Here is a 19954-nt window from a genome sequence, read left to right as displayed (position 1 = left end):
AGGGGCTGGGGGCCTGGATTCCTGGTTCTGAGGGAGGAGGGGCTGGGGGTCTGGACTCCTGGTTCTGAGGGAGGAGCAGACTGGGGTCCTGGACTTTTTGGTTTGAGGGAAAAGGGACTGGGGTCCTGGACTTCTGGGTCTGAGGGACGAGGGACTGGGGGTCTGGACTCCTGGGTCTGAGGGAGGAGGGTCTGAGGTCTGGACTCCTGGGTCTGAGGGAGGAGGGGCTGGGCCTGGACTCCTGGGTCTGAGGGAGGAGGGGCTGGGGGTGCTGAACTCCTGGGTCTGAAGGAGGAGGGGCTGGGTGTCTGGACTTCTGGGTCTGAGGGAGGAGGGTGGTGGGAACCTTGAGTGTTGGGACAGGGAGTTTGGGGCCCTAATGCTCCAGCCCCCATAGGGGCAGAGGCCGGAGGGGCTCCAGGGCCAGGGAGGGGATGGAGGCGGCCTGCTGAGTGGAGCCAGGCTGGGAGCTGAGGTTCTTGCTGCAGTACAGCTGCAGACTGGGGTGGAGTGCATCTGTCCTGGGAAGCACCGTCCTCTGGCCTCCTGCTCTCCAGGCAGCGAGTTGGGATGACAGGGGCTGTAGGCCTAGGACATTCTCCCCTTCTCTGGCATGCTGGCTCAGAGTGGCAAACAGGATGGAGGGTGGGAAGGTGGGCTGCAGCAGGCGCGTCTCCCGGAGCGGCTGTGGAAAGGGCGTTCATCCTCTGCTGTTGCTAAACGCTGGCCACCGGCCGCAGCCTCCTTCCTGCCGGATGGATGGTGGGTGGAGGTGACATGGGAGCTGAACGCCCAGGGTCTCTATGAAGCTCAGGGCCAGAGCCAACAGGAGTGGGGACTGGGCTGTGACTGAGAGCTGAGACCCTAGGGAAAAGGAGAAGGTTTCAAAGCCCCAGGTCCTGAGTGGTGAGAGTGTGAAGGTGCTGCTGACCTGAATTCCTGAGTTACAGGAGAAGAAGGGGTCAGACCTGGACTGGGTCTGAGGGAGGAGGGGCTGGACCTGGAGTGCGGGGTCTGAAGGAGGAGGGGCTGGGGGTCTGGAGTGCTGGGTCTGAGGGAGGAGGGGCTGGGGTCTGCAGTGCTGGGTCTGAGGGAGGAGGGGGCTGGGGGGGCTGGATTCTTGGGTCTGAGGGAGGATGGAATGGGGTCTAGATTGCTGGGTCTGAGGGAGGAGGGGCTGGGGTCTGGACTCCTGGGTCTGAGGGAGGAGGGTCTGGGGGTCTGAATTGCTGGGTCTGAGGGAGGAGGGGCTGGGGCCTGGACTCCTGAGTCTGAGGGAGGAGAGAATGGGGCCTGGACTTCTGGGTATGAGGCAGGAGGAGCTGGGGGTCTGGACACCTGGGCCTGTAGCTTTAGGGGCTAGTCAGGGCTGGGTCTTTGGCTTTGGGGGCTCAGGTCCTGGAATCGAGGGTCCTGAGGAGAGGTGTGGGCCAGGAGACAGGACATGCCCTTGGTGTCTGTGTGCCGTCTTTAGACCTGCCATGAAGAGAAGACACAGGAAGGCAGTTGAGGCTGGGGGTTCGGGAGGAGGTAGAGGGTGGTCTGGGGAGGGGGCAGATGTGAGATTATATTCTCTAGGAGTCATAGGGTCTTCAAAAGACTGAGAAACAGAGAATACAAGGAAGTGATGGGGAGAGGGAAAGTCGCAGGTGGGTTTGGAGGAGACAGACTCGGGGAAACACGGTGAGGAAAGAATGTGTGACAGGCGGGCTCCCCAAGATGGAGAGGGTGAGGGCCGGGGGTGGCTGGCAGAGGAGAGGGGCACCTGGCTGGATGGACAGTCAGGAGGAACGGACTGGCAGGAGGGAGGGGAAGGGTGGTTTCGTGGGAGTGTGGGCTGTCAACCCCAGGAGTTCAGGTCCGATGTGTTCAGGCCATTGTTAAACAGCCAGGCCGAAGCAAACCGGGTGGCCAAGGGAGGACATAGGTGCTGGGGACGAAGGTGACCCAGCGGAACACCCCACATTTTCACCCTGCTCCCCCAGGGCTGGTTAAACTCGGAGTCCACTGCATCACGGGTCAGAAGGTCGCCATCAAGATCGTGAACCGGGAGAAGCTGTCGGAGTCGGTGCTGATGAAGGTGTGTACACCTGCTACAGCGTGTCTTCGGGGGAGCCTATGGGGCTGAGGGCAGGCAGGGGGCCTTGCTGACCTCTGTTCCTGTGTCTGCACCCCTCTTGACCCTCAGGTGGAGCGGGAGATCGCCATCCTGAAGCTCATCGAACACCCACATGTCCTCAAACTCCACGACGTCTACGAGAACAAGAAATATTTGTAGGTATTTATAGACACCCAGCCCTACCCCATCCTCCCTCTCCAGGTTACCAGGGTGGGACTTCTCCAGAAACAGGGCCTAGGGGGACCGGGGGGACCTGGAGCTCTCCAGACTGGACTACTGAAGGCCCAGTCCCTTGCCTGTGGCACAGGGAAGCTCCCAGCCACTGTTCTCACGCTGTGTTGGGTCTGAGGCGAAGGGCAACCATCCTCCTACTGGGTCCCCGGCTCCAGCTCCTTGGCCCGCGGCACTACATGAAATGCCCTCTGCTAGATAAGCAGGGTGCCCTCGACCAGACCCAATTTGCTATGGGCAGATGCCTCCTGTTTGTAAGGCAAGGGGCCTAGCAAAGCCCAAAGGATCTTCCCAAACCCCCACTCTGGAGCACCGGAGAGCCCCCCTCCTCCCCCGGCATAACTGCGGGTGCCATGGCAGGACACCCCAACAATGGGCCGCCTTAGGAGTTCTGAGTCAGTATCTCAAAGTCAATTACCCGCCAGGAAGGATGGGGGTGGGGGTCCAGCTGTCCAGACTCCAGAGAATGGGCCTCTTTGTCCAAACTCTGGTGACCCAAAGGACAGCTGGACTGGGAAGCTGGAGAGGGGACAGCCCTCGTGCCCCCACCCCGGCACTCAGTCCCCAGGATGAACTGACATCAGGTCCATCAGTGCTGGTGCAGGTTTCACACACAGGAAGCTGTCTGCCTGGCGCTCACGGGACTTGCTCTCAGGCTTCCCCAGGTGTGGTGATAGGAAAGGGCTATTATCCGGACCAGCGCACTCTCGCTCCCACTCCACTCTTGGCATAGGGAGGCAGGGCCATGGGAGTTGATGCTTTGGGCGGGAATCTAGCCATCTAAGAGCTCATAGAAATTGAGCTTTTGGGGCCAGGCACGGTGGCTCAAGCCTGTGGTCCCAACACTTTGGGAAGCCAAGATGGGCAGATTGCTTGAAGAGTTCGAGACCAGCCTGAGCAACATCGCAAAACCCTGTCTCTACAAAAACTACAAAAATTAGCCAGGCATGGTGGTGTGTACGTGTAGCCCCAGCTGAGGTGGGGCTGAGGTGGGAGGATTGCCTGATCCTGGTAGGTCGAGGCTGGAGTGAGCCGTTTTTGTGCCCCTGCACTCCAGCACAGAGTGAGACCCTGTCTCAAAAAAAAAATTTGAGCTTTTGTTTCCCAGAAGCTGATGGGAATTAGTTTTAACCTCCCAGAGCCTGATGGGATTTGGAGTCTAGAATCCAAATGGTTGATGGAGGCTGGGCGCAGTGGCTTACGCCTGTAATCCAGCACTTTTGGAGGCCGAGGCCAGTGGATCACGAGGTCAGGAGTTCAAGATCAACCTGGCCAAGATGGTGAAACCCGTCTCTGCTAAAAATACAAAAAAATTAGCCGGGCATGGTGGCAGGCACCTGTAATCTCAGCTACTTGGGAGGCTGAGGCAAAGAATTGCTTGAACTTGGGAGGTGGAGGTTGCAATGAGCTGAGATTGTGCCACTGCACTCCAGCCTGGGTGACAGAGTGAGACTCCATCTCAAAAAAAAAAAAAAACTATAAAAGTCGGGAGTTCGAGACCAGCCTGGCCAACATGGCAAAACCCTGTCTCTACTAAAAATACAAAAATTAACTGAGTGTGGTGGCATACACCTGTAGTCCTAGCTACTTGGGAGGCTGAAGTGGGAGAATTGCTTGAACCTGGGAGGCAGAGGCTGCTGTGAGCCAAGATCATGCCACTGCATTCCAGCACGGGCAACAGAGCAAGACTCTTATCTCAAAAAAAACAAAAAACAAAAAAAAACTCCAAACAACAACAACAACAAAAACCTAATAGTTGATGGAAACTGGAACCCGGTGTCCCAGAGGCTTATGGGAAGTGGGTTTTTGGTTTTTTGGTTGTTCTGTTTTTTTGAGACAGAGTTTTGCTCTTGTTGCCCAGGCTGGAGTGCAATGGCTCGATTTCGGCTCACCAGAACCTCCACCTCCTGGGTTCAAGTGATTCTCCTGCCTCAGCCTCCTGAGCAGCTGGGATTACAGGCATGCGCCACCACACCCGGCTAATTTTGTATTTTTAGTAGAGATAGGGTTTTTCCATGTTGGTCAGGCTGGTCTCGAACTCTTGACCTCAAGTGATCCGCCCACTTTGGCCTCCCAAAGTGCTGGGATTACAGGCGTGAGCCACCATGTCCGGCCAGAAGTGGGGGTTTTTAACTTCTAGGCACTGATGGGAGTTGTCGTCTGTTGCCTCACAGAAGCTGGATCGGACTGGTGTACCTTGCAATCGTCAATACCTGAAAATGAATTCAAATTTGAGTTTCCTCCTCCCAGAGGGAATTAGAGGCTTGGCTTTCTAGGGGCTAATAGGAGTGGGGGTATCTTCACTTCCCAGGGTCCTGTAAGAATTGGGGTCTTTGTCCTTCAGGTGCTGATAGAACTGCCTTATCTTCTGAAACCCTTAGGAGTCAAAGTATTGATTCCTCTCCGAAGCTGACATGGGAGGCTCTGCTGCCCAGGGCTAATGGGACTTGAATTTGGTTTCCTAGAGGCTGGTGGAAACTGGAGTCACTTCCTCCCAGGGCGTGATGGGAATTGGAGTCTCATCCTCCCAGAAATTGATGGGAACTGGAGTCTCTTCCTCCCAGGAATTGATGGCAACTGGAGTCTCTGCCTCCCAGGGACCCATGGGAATTGGAGTCTCTTTCTCCCAAGGATCATGGGAATTAGAGTTCTCTGCCTCCAGGGGCCAATGGAAGTGGGAGACCAGGCCCTCTGGTCCTCCACATGCCCCTTCCAGCCCTCTGCCCCCTCTATATCCTTTAGGTACCTGGTTCTGGAGCACGTCTCGGGAGGTGAGCTATTCGACTACCTGGTAAAGAAGGGGAGACTGACGCCCAAGGAGGCCAGGAAGTTCTTCCGCCAGATTGTGTCTGCACTGGACTTCTGCCATAGCTACTCCATCTGGTGAGCGGGCAGCTTGAAGGGGAGGCAGGGCTGAGGGCTGCCCAGCAGTCAGGCCCTTGGGGGCATGTGGAGGGCTGCGCAGAAGCCATGTGGTCGGCCCCCAAACCTTTATCCCATTGAGACATAACTCATATACCAGAAAATTTCTCCTTTTAGAGTGTGTAATTCAGTGGTTTTTTATATATTTGCAGTGGTATACATCTGCCACTGTGGAATTTTAGAACATTTTCATCACCCTGCACCCATTAAGTGAGCAATCACTCCCCATTCCCCTCCTGCCCCCAGGTCCTGGCAACCTGTTTTCTGTCTATATGGATTTACCTATTCCAGACATTTTATATAAATGGAATCATACAATATGTGGCCCTTTTTGTATTGTGTTGTTCTGTTTTGTTTTTGAGATGGAGTTTTGCTCTTGTTGCCCAGCAGGAGTGCCATGGTGTATTCCTGACTCACTGCAAACTCTGCCTCCCAGGTTCAATTGATTCTCCTGCCTCAGCCTCCCGAGTAGCTGGGATTACAGGTGCATGCCACTGCACCCAGCCACGTTTGTATTTTTTTAGTAGAGTCGGGGTTTCACCATCTTGGCCAGGCTGGTCTCGAACTCCTGACCTCAGGTGATCCACCCGCCTTGGCCTCCCAAAGTACTAGCATTACAGGCATGAGCCACTGCGCCCTGCCTCTTTGCCCATCTTTAATTCAGTTATTTTTTAAAATTTGATTTAGTCTTTTTATTATTGATTTGTAACCATTTTTTATTATAGGAACAAGAGATTACTCTAGGAATAACTCCTAAAAATTATTCTGTATGATGACAGCAAGAACGAGGAGGAAAATTTAACAAAGAAAAAAAGGAGTTGTTTATTCTAGATGCAAGTCTTTAATCAGTATACATTTTAAACGATTTTCTCCAAGTCTGTGCCATGTTTTACATTTTATGACAGTCTTGCGAAAAGCAAAAGATTTTTCATTTTGATAAATTTCAGTTTGTTGATTTTTTTTTTATTTTACACCTCATGCTTTTTCTGTCCTGTTTAAGAAATCTTTGCCTGGCTGGGCACGGTGGCTCATACCTGTAATCCCAGCACTTTGGGAGGCCGAGGCGGGCAGATCACGAGGTCAGGAGAGCAAGACCATCCTGGCTAACACGGTGAAACCCTGTCTCTACTAAAAATACAAAAAATTACCCGGGCATGGTGGTGCATGCCTGTAGTCCCAGCTACTTGGGAGGCTGAGGCAGGAAAATGGTGTGAACCTGGAAGGCGGAGCTTGCAGTGAGCCAAGATCACACCATTGCACCATTGCACTCCAGCCTGGGTGACAGAGCGAGACTCCATCTCAAAAAAAAGAAAGAAAGAAAGAAAGAAAGAAATGTCACTAAGGTTTTCTTGTATGTTTTCTAGAAGTTGTATAGTTTTAGCTCTTGCATTTAGGTCTGGGATCCATTTCAAGTTAATTTTTGTATATGGTGTGAAGTAAGGGTTGTGTAAGGGTTATTTATTTATTTTTAGTTTAGTTTAGTTATTGAGACGGGGTCTTGCTATGTTGCCCAGGCTTGTCTCAAACTCCTGGGCTCAAGGCGTGAGCCACTGCGCCTGGCCCATATGTCCACTTTTAAACAGTTTTTTTTTTTGGCTGGGCACAGTGGCACATGCTTGTAATCCCAGCACTTTGGGAGGCCAAGGCTGGCAGATCACTTGAGCTCATGAGTTCGAGACAAGCCTGGGCAACAAAGTGAGACCCCCATCTCTCCAAAAAACAAAAATAATTAGCTGGGTGTGGTGGCGTGTGCCTGTGGTCCCAGCTACTTGGGAAGGTGTGGTAGGAGGATTGCTTGAGTCCAGGAGGTTGAGACTGCAGTGAGGCAACAGAGTGAGACCCTGTCTCAAAAAAAAAAAAAAAGTTGGCCGGGCGCGGTGGCTCAAGCCTGTAATCCCAGCACTTTGGGAGGCCGAGACGGGCGGATCACGAGGTCAGGAGATCGAGACCATCCTGGCTAACACGGTGAAACCCTGTCTCTACTAAAAATACAAAAAATTACCCGGGCATGGTGGTGCACGCCTGTAGTCCCAGCTACTTGGGAGGCTGAGGCAGGAAAATGGTGTGAACCTGGAAGGCGGAGCTTGCAGTGAGCCAAGATCACACCATTGCACTCCAGCCTGGGTGACAGAGCGAGACTCCGTCTCAAAAAAAAGAAAGAAAGAAAGAAAGAAAGAAATGTCACTAAGGTTTTCTTGTATGTTTTCTAGAAGTTGTATAGTTTTAGCTCTTGCATTTAGGTCTGGGATCCATTTCAAGTTAATTTTTGTATATGGTGTGAAGTAAGGGTTGTGTAAGGGTTATTTATTTATTTTTAGTTTAGTTTAGTTATTGANAAAAAAAAAAAAAAAAAAAAAAAAAGTTACTGTTTTTTTCATTGAATTGACTTTAGCCTCCAAATAAGATATTAAATGTGTGATGTTTTTATAACTGTTAAGGTACAAAATGAACGCCTTCATCTTTGAGCCTCCTTCATTTGCATGTCTCTCCCACTAAGATGTGTTTTGGAGATGGGGTGGGGATCAGGGTAGAGGGACTCAGACTTGGGGTAAAGCTTGTTGATAAAAAGGCCACCTATTTCAATTTTCAGTTTTTGTCTTTTTTTATTTTTTGAGACGGAGTCTCGCTGTCACCCAGGCTTCAGTGCAGTGGCACCATCTCAGCTCACTGCAACCTCCACCTCCCAGGTTCAAGCGATTCTCCTGCCTCAACCTCCTGAGTACCTGGGATTACAGGCATGTGCCAGCATTCCCGGCTATTTTTTTGTATTTTTAGTAGAGATGGGGGTTTCACCATGTTAGCCAGGCTGGTCTCGAACTCCTGACCTCAAGTGATCCACCCACCTCGGCATCCTGAAGTACTGGGATTACAGGCGTGAGCCACAGCACTTGACCCTGTTTGAATTTTCGACACCTTCCTGTTGACAAGATTGTCAAAACCCTGATATTGAAACCCAGGCCTCTAGGGGGAGATATTCAACATATTTAATAAGTATGACCCAGTTGGCTGGGCACGGTGGCTCACTCCTGTAATCCCAGCACTTTGGGAGGCTGGGGCGGGCGGATCATGAGGTCAGGAGATGGAGACCATCCTGGCTAACACGGTGAAACCCCGTCTCTACTAAAAACAACAACAACAACAAAAAATTAGCCGGGCGAGGTGGCGGGCGCCTGTAGTCCCAGCTACTCGGGAGGCTGAGGCAGGAGAATGGCGTGAACCCGGGAGGCGGAGCTTGCAGTGAGCTGAGATCGAGCCACTGCACCTCCAGCCTGGGCAGCAGCACGAGACTCCGTCTAAAAAAAAAAAAAATGACCCAGTTAATGGCCAGGCCAAATGGAAGAATCCGACACTCCCTCTCTCCCCAGACATCAACCCTTAAACCTTGAGGGGTTTGGTTCAGGGGTGGGAAGGTCCCAAGACAGCGACCAAGGATTTTACGAACCAGCTCCGGCCGGGCGCGGTGGCTCAAGCCTGTAATCCCAGCACTTTGGGAGGCCGAGGCGGGTGGATCACGAGGTCAGGAGATCGAGACCCTCCTGGCTAACACGGTGAAACCTCGTCTCTACTAAAAATACAAAAAACTAGCCGGGCGCGGTGGCGGCGCCTGTAGTCCCAGCTACTCGGGAGGCTGAGGCGGGAGAATGGCCGGAACCCGGGAGGCGGAGCTTGCAGTGAGCCGAGATCGCGCCACTGCACTCCAGCCTGGGCGACAGAGCGAGACTCCGTCTCAAAAAAAAAAAAGAAAAAGAAAAAAAAAAGAACCAGCTCCATATCAGCTTTACCTCAAAGTATCTCACTTATTCAAATACTTATGGATGAACTAATACAAGGTCTCGGATCGCCTACAAACTAATTTGGGTTGGGGAGGAGTACGTAAGGGACGGAGATGGGATGAGATTGGCCCTAAGCTGATCATGGATGAAGCTGGGAGATGGGTAAGTGAGACTTTCTCTCCAGTTTTGGGCACGTTTGTGATTGTCTGTTATAAAAAGTTTCCAGGCCAGGCACGGCAGTAGCTCACGCCTGTAATCCCAGCACTTTGGGAGACCAAGGCACGTGGATGACCTGAGGTCAAGAGTTCAAGACCAGCCTGGCCAACATGGTGAAACCCCATCTCTACTAAAAATACAAAAATTAGCCAGGCGTGGTGGCGGGCGCCTGTCATCCCAGCTACTCGGGGTGCTGAGGCAGGAGAATTGCTTGTGCTCGGGAGATGGAAGTTGTAGTGAGCCGAGATCGTGCCACTGCACTCCAGCCTGGTGGACAAAGTGAGACTCTGTCTCAAAAAAAAAAAAAAAAAAAAAGTTTCCAAAGCCAGACACGGTGATGCACGCCTGTGTTTCCAGCTACTCAAGAGGCTGAGGCCAGAGGATCGCTTAAGCTGGGGAGGTCAAGGCTGCAGTGAGCTATGATCGTGCTACTGCACTCCAGGCTGGGCAACAGAAAGGGACCCCATCTCTCAAACTACCCTTGATCTTTTTTTTTTTTTTTCTGGACGGGGTCTCGCTCTTTCACCCAGGCTGGAGTGCAGTGGCCGGATCTCAGCTCACTGCAAGCTCCACCTCCCGGGTTCACGCCATTCTCCTGCCTCAGCCTCCCAAATAGCTGGGACTACAGGCGCCCGCCACCTGGCCCGGCTAGTTTTTTGTATTTTAGTAGAGACGGGGTTTCACCGTGTTAGCCAGGATGGTCTCGATCTCCTGACCTCGTGATCCGCCCATCTCAGCCTCCCAAAGTGCTGGGATTACAGGCTTGAGCCACCGCGCCCGGCACTACACTTGATCTTAACCAAACGGCCGAGAAGCGATGCCCATCTCTAAAAATAAAAAATAAAATAGGCCGTGTGCGGTGGCTCATACCTGTAATTCCAGCACTCTGGAGGCCAGGACAGGCAGATCACCTGAGGTCAGGAGTTCAAGACCAGCCTGGCCAACATGGTGAAACTCTGTCTCTACTAAAAATACAAAAATTAGGCCTGGTGCAGTAGCTCATGCCTGTAATCCCAGCACTTCTTGAACCCGGGAGGCGGAGGTTATGGTGAGCCGAGATTGCGCCATTGCACTCCAGCCTAGGCAACAGAGCGAGACTTTGTCTCAAAAAAAATACAAAAATTAGCTGGGTGTGGTGGCACACGCCTGCAATCCCAGCTACAGGGAGGCTGAGATAGGAGAATCACTTGAACCCAGGATGCGGAGGTTCCAGTGAGCTGAGATCATGCCACTGCACTCCAGCCTGGGTGATAGAATGAGACTCCATCTCAATAAATAAATAAATAAGGTCAGGCGTTATGACTCACACCTGTAATCCCAGCACTTTGAGAGGCCAAGGCGGGTGGATGACGAGGTCAGGTGTTCGAGACCAGCCTGGCCAACATAATTTTTTTTTTTGAGAACGGAGTCTGCGCTGCCTGTCAGCCCAGGCTGGAGTGCAGTGGCCGGATCTCAGCTCACTGCAAGCTCCGGCTCCCAGGTTCATGCTATTTGTTTTCTTTTTTTTCTCCTGCCTCAGGCCTCCGGAGTAGGCTGGACTAGCAGGCCGGCCCACCACCTCGCCCCGGCTAGGTTTTTTGTAATTTTTTTTTTTTTAGTAGAGACGGGGTTTCACCGTGTTAGCGCAGGATGGTCTCGATCTCCTGACCTCGTGATCCGCGCCTCCCTTCGGCCTCCCAAAAGTGCTGGGATTACAGGCTTTAGCCACCGCGCCCGGCCTGCCAACATAATTAAACCCTGTCTCTACTAAAAATAGAAAAATCAGCCGGGCGTGGTGGTGCGGCGTGTAGTCCCAGCTACTCAGGAGGCTGAGGCAGGAGAATCACTTGGACCGAGGAGACGGAGGTTGCAGGGATCCGAAATCGTGCCACTGCACTCCAGTCTGGGCAACAGAGTGAGACTCCATCTCGAAAAATAAATAAATACATAAATAAATACAATTAAAAAAAACTTTTTAAGACCAAAATAAATGAAGAATAATAAATGGTCTCTCATCCCCTAAAAAAACAAAAAGTATGCAGAAGCGTTCCATTGTGAGAGCCAGTGAGTGGGGCCTGGGCCTCCTGGGAGGAAGAAGAGGCCTGAGCCCCACCTGGCTGTCTCAGCCACAGAGACCTAAAGCCTGAGAACCTGCTTTTGGATGAGAAAAACAACATCCGCATTGCAGACTTCGGCATGGCGTCCCTGCAGGTGGGGGACAGCCTCCTGGAGACCAGCTGCGGGTGAGTGGGGGCCGGGCTCCCGAGGCCCTGGGCAGGGGTTTAGAAGCTGGCTGGAGGCTCACATCAGCTCTCTCCCTCAGGTCCCCCCATTATGCGTGTCCAGAGGTGATTAAGGTGAGTGAGGGGCGGGTGGAGGGGAGGGGGTGGAGGCAGCAGTGAGGAGCGATGAAGTCACACCTGGCCCTCCCTTCCAGGGGGAAAAGTATGACGGCCGCCGAGCAGACATGTGGAGCTGTGGAGTCATCCTCTTCGCCCTGCTGGTGGTAAGGCGCCCTCACCTCTCCTGCCATTTCTAGATCAATCCCATCTGGTGGGAGCATAGGACAGTACCTTCCATCCTCACCCGGGGGTCGTCTCCTGAACTTATTTATGTATTTTATTTATTTATTTATTTTGAGACAGAGTCTTGCCCTGTCGCCCTGGCTGGAGTGCAGTGGCGTGATCTCAGCTCACCGCAACCTCTGCCTCCCAGCTTCAAGCAATTCTCCTGCCTCAGCCTCCTGAGTAGCTGGGATTACAGGCGCCCACCACCACATCCAGATAATTTTTGAATTTTTAGTAGAGACAGGGTTTCGCCATGTTGGCCAGGCTGGTCTCGAACTCCTGACCTCAGGTGATCCACCAGCCTCTGCCTCCCAAGGTGCTGGGATTACAGGTGTGAGCCACCGTGCCCATCCTATTTATTTATTTATTTTGAGACAGGATCTTGCTCTGTTGCCCAGTCTGGAGTGCAGTGATGCAGTCTTGGCTTACTGCAACCTCCGCCTCTTGGGTTCAAGCTATTCTCCTGCCTCAGCTTCCCAAGTAGCTGGGACTACAGGCACCCGCCACTACGCCCGGCTAATTTTTGTATCTTTAGTAGAGACAGGGTTTCACCATGTTGGCCAGGTTGGTTTCGAACTCCTGGCCTCAAATTATCCACCCTCCTCAGTCTTCCAGAATGCTGGGATTATAAGCATGAACCACCCTGCCCGGCAGCTGAATTTATTTTATTTTATTTTATTTATGTATTTATTTATTTATTTGTTTGTTTATTTATTTATTTTGAGACAGGGTCTCTCTCTGTCACCCAGCCTGGAGTGCAGTGGCACCATCACAGCTCACTGCAGCCTCAGTCTCCCAGGTTCAAGCAATCCTCCCACCTCAGCCTCCCGAGCAGCTGGGATTATAGGCTCTTGCCAACACGCCCAGCTAATATTTGCATTTTTCATAGAGACAGGGTTTCTCTTTGTTTCCCTAGTCGGTCTCAAACTCCTGGGCTCAAGTGATCTGCCCACCTCAGTCTCCCAAAGTGCTGGGATTACGTGCGTGAGGCCACCAAGCCCAGCCCATCTCTCGAATATTTCACTGGTAACGGGAAAGATATTACATTAACCGACAGACCAAGATTCTGGAGCTCCCCCACTCTGTGCAGAGCTAACCTTTCATTCATAGAACTGTGGGATAAAAAGATAAAAGAACTATGGAATAGTCTCCAGAAGGAACCCCAGAAAGGAACGAGGCATCCGGGAGCACCTGGAGGGCTTGATACCATGACCGTTTACCAGCTGATTCTAGAGCATTGCGATACTGTGATAACAAGTATAACCAGGCCAGGCGCGGAAGCTCACAGCTGTCATCCCAGCACTGCAGGAGGCCGAGTGGGGGCAGATCACCCGGGGCCAGAAGTTTGAGACCAGCTTGGCCAACATGGTAAAACCCCATCTCTACTAAAAGTACAAAAATTAGCTGGGCTTGGTGGCGCATGCCTATAGTCCCAGCTACTCAGGAGGCTGAGGCAGGAGAATCACTTGAACTCGGGAGGTGGAGTTTGCAGTGATTCGAGATCGTGCCACTGCACTCCAGCCTGGGTGACAGAGTGAGACCCTGTCTAAAAAAATGTATGTATAGCTAGATCATAGGCTATCAGCCCTTCTCCTACCATAGGGCCTTTCTGCCTGAGACACTCTGCTACCTACTAGCCTTGTTGCTCACCTAGTTCATATCTAGACTTCTTCAAGCACTCTGCTCAGTTGTCACATTTCCAGGAAGCTTCCCCTGCCCCCGCTCTTCCTCCCCACTCCTGTGAGGTTAGACCCTGCTGTGGTAGGCTCCCTTTTCCTGGCAACGATCAGAGTTGTCGCTGTGCATTTTGTTGCCTATGTCTTTGAGTGGCATCTCCCTTCCTTTCTGTATCATCAGCTCCTGGAGGTCAGGGCCAATGTCTGGGCCATTTCTCTTTGTGTGTTTTATTTCATTTTGTTGGCTGGCCTTTGCAAACCTCAAGTTGACACATGTAAGACCCCAATAAACACCTGTAGCGAGAATAAATAAGCAGTTGGCCAGGCGCAGTGACTCATGCCAGTAATCCCAGCACTTTGGGAGGCCAAGGTGGGAGGATTGCTTGAGCCCAGGAGTTTAAGACCAGCCTGGGCAACATAGCAAGCAAGACCCCATCTCAAAAGAAAGTTAAAAAATTAGCCAGGCATGGCCGGGCGCAGTGGCTCACGCCTATAATCCCAGCACTTTGGGAGGCCAAGGCGGGAGGATCATGAGATCAGGAAATCGAGACCATCCTGGCTAACACGGTGAAACCCTGTCTCTACTAAAAATACAAAAAAATTAGCCGGACGTGGTGGCGGGCACCTGTAGTCCCAGCTACTCGGGAGGCTGAGGCAGGAGAATGGCGTGAACCCAGGAAGCGGAGCTTGCAGTGAGCTGAGATCGCGCCACTGCACTCCAGCCTGGGCGACAGAGCAAGACCCCGTCTCAAAAAAAAAAAAAAAAATTAGCCAGGCGTGGTGGCTCGTGCCTGTCATCCCAGTTACTCAGGAGGCCAAGGTGGGAAGATTGCTTGAGCCCTGGCGTTCAAGGCTGTAGTGAGCCATGATCATGCCCCTGAACTCCAGCCTGGATGACAGAGTGAGACCTCATCTCAAAATAAAATAAAATAAATAAAATAAAAAGTAAGTAGAAAAGAAAAATAATACATAAGTTTTTTGTTTGTTTGTTTGTCTGAGACAAATTCTTGCTCTGTCACCCAGGCTGGAGTGCAGTGGCACCATCTCGACTCACTGCAACCTCCACCTTCTGGATTCAAGCAATTCTCCTGCCTCCGCCTCCCAAGTAGCGGGGACTACAGGCACTTGCCACCACGCCCGGATAATTTTTGTATTTTTAGTAGACATGGGGTTTCACCATTTTGGCCAGGCTGGTCTCGAACTCGACCTCAGGCGATCTGCCAGCCTCACCTCCCAGAGTGCTGGGATTATAGGTGTGAGCCACCGCGCCCGGCCATAAGCGGTTTTTTTTTATGCCAGGCACTGTTCTGAGCATGTTATTTCACATAATTATCTCAGCAGTCCCAGAGAGTGGAAGTGACTGGCCCACGGGCACGCAGCTAAGTGGCAGGCCTGGGGTTGGTCAGTCCTTGGTCTCTTCACCACCAGGCTACACAACGGATACTGAGGGCAGTGAGGCCAGCTCCAAGCTGCCTTCCTGGGGCTCACCGCTGCATGGGGAGAGCAGCCGAGGTGCTCTGGAGACCAGCTCAGAACGTTCAGAACTCAGCCCTTCTTCACCTGGTGGCTAAAAGCCCTGTTCCCGAGCCCATCCAGCCGAGTTCCAATCCCAGCTCCCTCTCCCTGAGCAAGCCAGTCACCTTCCCTCAGTGTCCTCATCTGCACCGTGGAAATACACATCATACCTGTCATTGTAAGGGTTTTGTTTTCATTTTTATTTTATTTATTTATTTTTTCATTGTGAGATGGAGTTTCGCTCTTGTCTCCCAGGCTGGTGTGCAATAGTGTGATCTCGGCTCACTGCAACCTCTGCCTCCCAGGTTCAAGCGATTCTCCTGCCTCAGCCTCCCTAGTAGCTGGGACTACAGGCACCTGCCACCACACCGGGCTAATTTTCTTTGTATTTTTAGTAGAGATGGGGTTTCTCCATGTTGACCAGGCTGGTCTTGAACTCCTGACCTCAGGTGATCCACCCGCCTCGGCCTCCCAAAGTGCTGGGATTACAGGCATGAGCCACTGCGCCCGGCCCATTGTGAGGGTTTAAAATTAAATGCTGCACGTGAAGCCCCCGGCACAATGCTTGATGATTAGTAGTAGTAGTTTTCTCTTCTTCTTTTTTTTTTTGAGATGAAGTCTTAGTGTTGCTCTGTAGCCCAGGCTGGAGTGCAATGGCTCGATCTTGTTTGCAGCAACCTCCACCTCCTGGGTTCAAGTGATTTCCGGCTAGTTTTTGTATTTTTAGTAGAGAAGGGGGTTTCACCGTATTGGCCAGGCTGGTCTCAAACTCCTGACCTCAAGTGATCTGCCCACCTGGACCTCCCAAAGTGCTGGGATTACAGGCGTGAGCCACTGCGCCTGGTCTAGTAGTTTATTCTTGTTCCAGTAGTTCCTCATCATTGGCAGATACCCTATTTGCAAATTTGCCTACCTGTCAAAATGTATCTGTAACCCAAAATCAGTCCTGGAGGTACTTTCACAGTCATTGGCAGACATGCCCAGAGCAGGGGAGACCTGAGCCGCCCACCCAAGGTGCAGGTTCCTGGCTGAGGTCAAAGTGACCCTGTTTCAGCTCTCATCCTGTAAACAATCCCGCTTTTGTCGCCTATTTTGTGTCATGTTTCTCGCATTTTTGTGGTGTTGGTGGTGATTTCGCTGTTTAAAGTGGCCGCGAAGCCAAGTGCTTCTGAAGTACTGTCTGGTGTTCCTAAGCACGGGAGGCTGTGATGTGTCTTCTGGAGAAAGCCCCCTTGATGGGCGTGCTCTGTTCAGGAATGATTTGTAGTGCTGCTGGCCGTGAGTTCAGCATCAATGACACAGTATATGTGAAAGGTATCTTGAGGCCAGGCGCGGTGGCTCATGCCTGTCATCCCAGCACTTTGGGAGGCTGAGGCGGGCGGATCGTGAGGTCAGGAGTTCGAGACCAGCCTGGCCAACACAGTGAAACCGTGTCTCTACTAAAAATACAAAAATTAGCCAAAATTAGCCAGGCATGGTGGCGGTCACCTGTAGTCCCAGCTACTCAGGAGGCTGAGGCAGGAGAATCTCTTGAACCCGGGAGGCAGAGGTTGCAGTGAGCCGAGATCATGCCACTGTACTCTGGGCTACAGCGCTAGACTCCGTCTCAAAAAAAAGAGAAAAGTGTCTTTAAACAGAAACACATACAAACAAGGTTATGTAATGACTGGTTGACAAAAATGTGATGAGAGGATCAAAGGAACCTAACTAACTATAGTTCCTCCAGTAGCCATGACTCGTTCAGTAGTTGAGAGTTTGCAGTGACTTCATAGAACAGAACTCTGGAGAATAACAAGAATCAATTGTATTGTTGTTATATATATATTTTTTTATATTTTTTTATTTTTATTTTTTTGCGATGGAGCCTTTCTCTGTCACCCAGGCTGGAGTACAGTGGCGTGATCTCGGCTCACTGCAGCTTCCGACTCCCAGGTTCAAGCAATTCTCCTGCCTCAGCTTCCCAAGCAGCTGGGACTACAGGCGCCCGCCACTTTGCCCAGCTAATTTTTGTATTTTTAGTAGAGATGGGGTTTCCCCATGTTGGCCAGGCTGGTGTCAAACTCCTGATATCAAGTGATCCTCCCCCCTTGGCCTCCCAAAGTGCTAGGATTACAGGTGTGAGCCACTGTGCCCAGCCTGTTATTACAACATTTAGTCCATACCGTACCCCTCCTGGCAGGATCATTATGTCCATTTCACAGAGGAGAGGAAACTGAGGCTCCATGCTCCAGCATCAGGCAACCAGAAGTCAAACCCAGGCTTCTGTACCCCAAGATCGGCATTCAGAGGTGCCTTCTCTGTATCTCCCCATTCTCCATCCACAGGCCTCAGATACCAGGGGCAGCCGGGAGCTTGCAACACCTGGAAAAGCCCCCAAAGGCTCACATTGTCACCTCCCATGAGTCTTAGTCCAATGGCAGCTCCTCCATGGCGGGTCACCGTGGCTTCCCTCCAACCCTTGCCCTGGCGATGGGAAGCATTCCCTCCTGTCCCGTATGATACGTTCATTTGTTTGTTACCTGTCCCCTCTGGAATGCAACTTCTCTGTTCCTTCCACCGCCTTTGCTGATGACTTGAGCGTCCAGTGTGTGTCAGGCAGTGTGCCAGGCCAACTCCAGGAGGGCAGGGATGTGATTTAGTTCCCTGCTTCATTGCTGGTGGCTACATCAGAACGCAGGATGTAGTGGGGTCTCTGGTCAATGCATCACAGCGGCCAGCGTGTAACAGTCCTGACTGTGGGCCCGGAGTGTCATGTGCTGGGTCAGTTCATTCTGCTGCAGTCTGCGAGGTGGGTGCTGTGGCAACCCACTGCCATTTTCAGAGCAGTGACTTGCCTGAGGTCATGAAGATATAAGCCCCAGAGCAAGGATTCAAAGCAAGGTGGGGGCCAGGCGCAGTGGCTCTCACCTATAATCCCAGCACTTTGGGAGGTTGAGCCAGGTGGATCACCTGACATCAGGAGTTCAAGACCAGCCTGACCAACGTGGCGAAACCCCATCTCTGCCAAAAATACAAAAATTAGGCTGGGTGTGGTGGCTCACGCCTGTAATCCCAGCACGTTGGGAGGCCGAGGCAGGTGGATCACTTGAGGTTGGTCATTTGAGACCAGCCTGGCCAACATGGTGAAACCCCGACTCTATTAAAAATACAAAAATTAGCCGGGCATGGTGGTATATGCCTATAATCCCAGCTACTCGGGAGGTTGAGGCAGGAGGATCGCTTGAACCTGGGAGAGGCAGAGGTTGCAGTCAGCCAAGATCGCCTCATTGCACACCAGCCTGGGCAACAAGAGCGAAACTTCATCTCAAAAAGGAAAGAAAGAAAGAAAAGAAAAGGTGTCAGCAGGGCCCTGCTTCCTCTGGAGGCTCTAGGGAAGGATCCTTCCTTGTCTCTTCTAGCTTCTGGTGTCCTTGGCGTTCCTTCAGTTGCAGCTGTTTCACTCCCATCACTGCCTCCATCATCACGACTGTTCTTTCTGTGTCTGCGTCCTCCTCTTCTCTTATAAGGACACCAGTCATTGATTTAGGGCTCAGCCTCATTCAGGTCTCTGCTCCCGTTGCACCTCCTGGGAGAAGCCTCACTCAGTTGCTCATCATTGTATAGCTATTTGTTTGGAGCTGTGCAAGGGCAGAGGCCTGTTGTGTTCACTGCTGGATCCCTGACCCATAACGGATGCTCACCTTTTGTTGAATGAGTGAATGAGTGACAACCCCTTTGAAACTGCTGTGGGAGGAAACCTGTCTAAAAGGAACAGCCTCCACGCTGCAATTCTAGCCTCATAAGCGGGGCTCCAAGCTGCTCCTTGCCAAGTGACTGCTCTGCCACGGACGAGCTAGGGGCCTTGGGCAAATTGCTCAGCCTCTCTGTGCCTCAGTTTCCCTGCCCGTAAGGTAGAGATTACTGTAGTTCCCCACCTCCAATGCTTGTGGTTAGGGTGAAATGTGCTAATGCGGGGTCCTGGTTATCTCTTGCTCAGGGGGCTCTGCCCTTTGATGACGACAACCTCCGCCAGCTGCTGGAGAAGGTGAAACGGGGCGTCTTCCACATGCCCCACTTCATTCCTCCAGACTGCCAGAGCCTCCTGAGGGGAATGATCGAAGTGGAGCCCGAAAAAAGGCTCAGTGTGAGTTGTGGGGGCACTGGCGGAGGGGGGAACAGTGGCCGATGAAGAGAGAACCCCTAGAAAAGTCATGGGGATGACTTTTCATCCCCATGCGGGAAACCCAGCTTGGGTTTCCGGAACCTGCCCATCAGCCCCCAGGGTGACTGGGATCGCCAGCTCAGCCGCAACCCAACGTCCAGCAAAGTGCCGCTCCAAACTGGGGAGGGGGCTACGCAAGACTGGAGCGGGGCGTCCCAGGCAGCGGGAGGGAGCAGGAGTAAGACCAATAGGATGCCACTGCGCATGCGGCAAAGTAATGCGGCCGTTCCAGGATACACAGAGACTGCGCGTGCGTGGGGCGATGCACTCAGTTGCCACTAGAGGGCGACGTCATAGGTCATCCTGCCCCCAGTGGGGTGGGCGGGGAGATGATCAGGGACCCCAAAACCGCCCCAATCAGCTTTTATTGCGTGCGACCTCACTTCTGCTTCTCTGCGACTCACCACCCTCACAGCTGGAGCAAATTCAGAAACATCCTTGGTACCTGTGAGTATGGGGTAACTGGGCTCTTGGGTCTCTGGCGGAAGTAGGGGTAGGGGTGGCTGGGAGGGGTGGGATGCCAGGGTTCCTGAGTGGCCAGGGGCTAGGGACTCGGACTTATGCGCCCTGGGGGAAGAAAACACAGCTGGAGAAGGAGTCTAGAGGTCAGGGGGAGGAGGGGCTAAGCTCGGGTCCAGGACTCCCGGGTTTGAAGGAAAAGGGGCTGGGGCCTGGACTCCTGGATCCGAGGGAGGAGGGGCTGGGGCCTGGACTCCTGGATCCGAGGGAGGAGGGGCTGGGGGCCTGGACTCCTG

The 19954-nt window shown here is 52.3% G+C and overlaps 1 protein-coding gene across 1 annotated transcript in view; it reads left to right on the top strand.

The window, feature by feature from the left end:
* Positions 1-638: 638 nt before the first annotated feature.
* Positions 639-19954, top strand: part of BRSK1 (BR serine/threonine kinase 1) — a 30142-nt gene continuing 10826 nt past the window's right edge. Inside the window, 10 exon segments of the mRNA XM_017892524.1 lie at positions 639-762; positions 1986-2080; positions 2189-2274; positions 5093-5233; positions 11367-11483; positions 11564-11597; positions 11678-11746; positions 18975-19121; positions 19615-19646; positions 19777-19804. Of these exon segments, the coding sequence (XP_017748013.1) occupies positions 639-762; positions 1986-2080; positions 2189-2274; positions 5093-5233; positions 11367-11483; positions 11564-11597; positions 11678-11746; positions 18975-19121; positions 19615-19646; positions 19777-19804 (873 nt within the window).

Source organism: Rhinopithecus bieti, unplaced genomic scaffold (assembly GCF_001698545.2).
Source record: "Rhinopithecus bieti isolate Rb0 unplaced genomic scaffold, ASM169854v2 scaffold_22436, whole genome shotgun sequence".
In the NCBI taxonomy this organism is placed as follows: domain Eukaryota; kingdom Metazoa; phylum Chordata; class Mammalia; order Primates; family Cercopithecidae; genus Rhinopithecus; species Rhinopithecus bieti.
The sequence above is the reverse complement of the archived record's forward strand: the minus strand, read 5'-3'. Positions and strand labels throughout refer to the sequence as shown.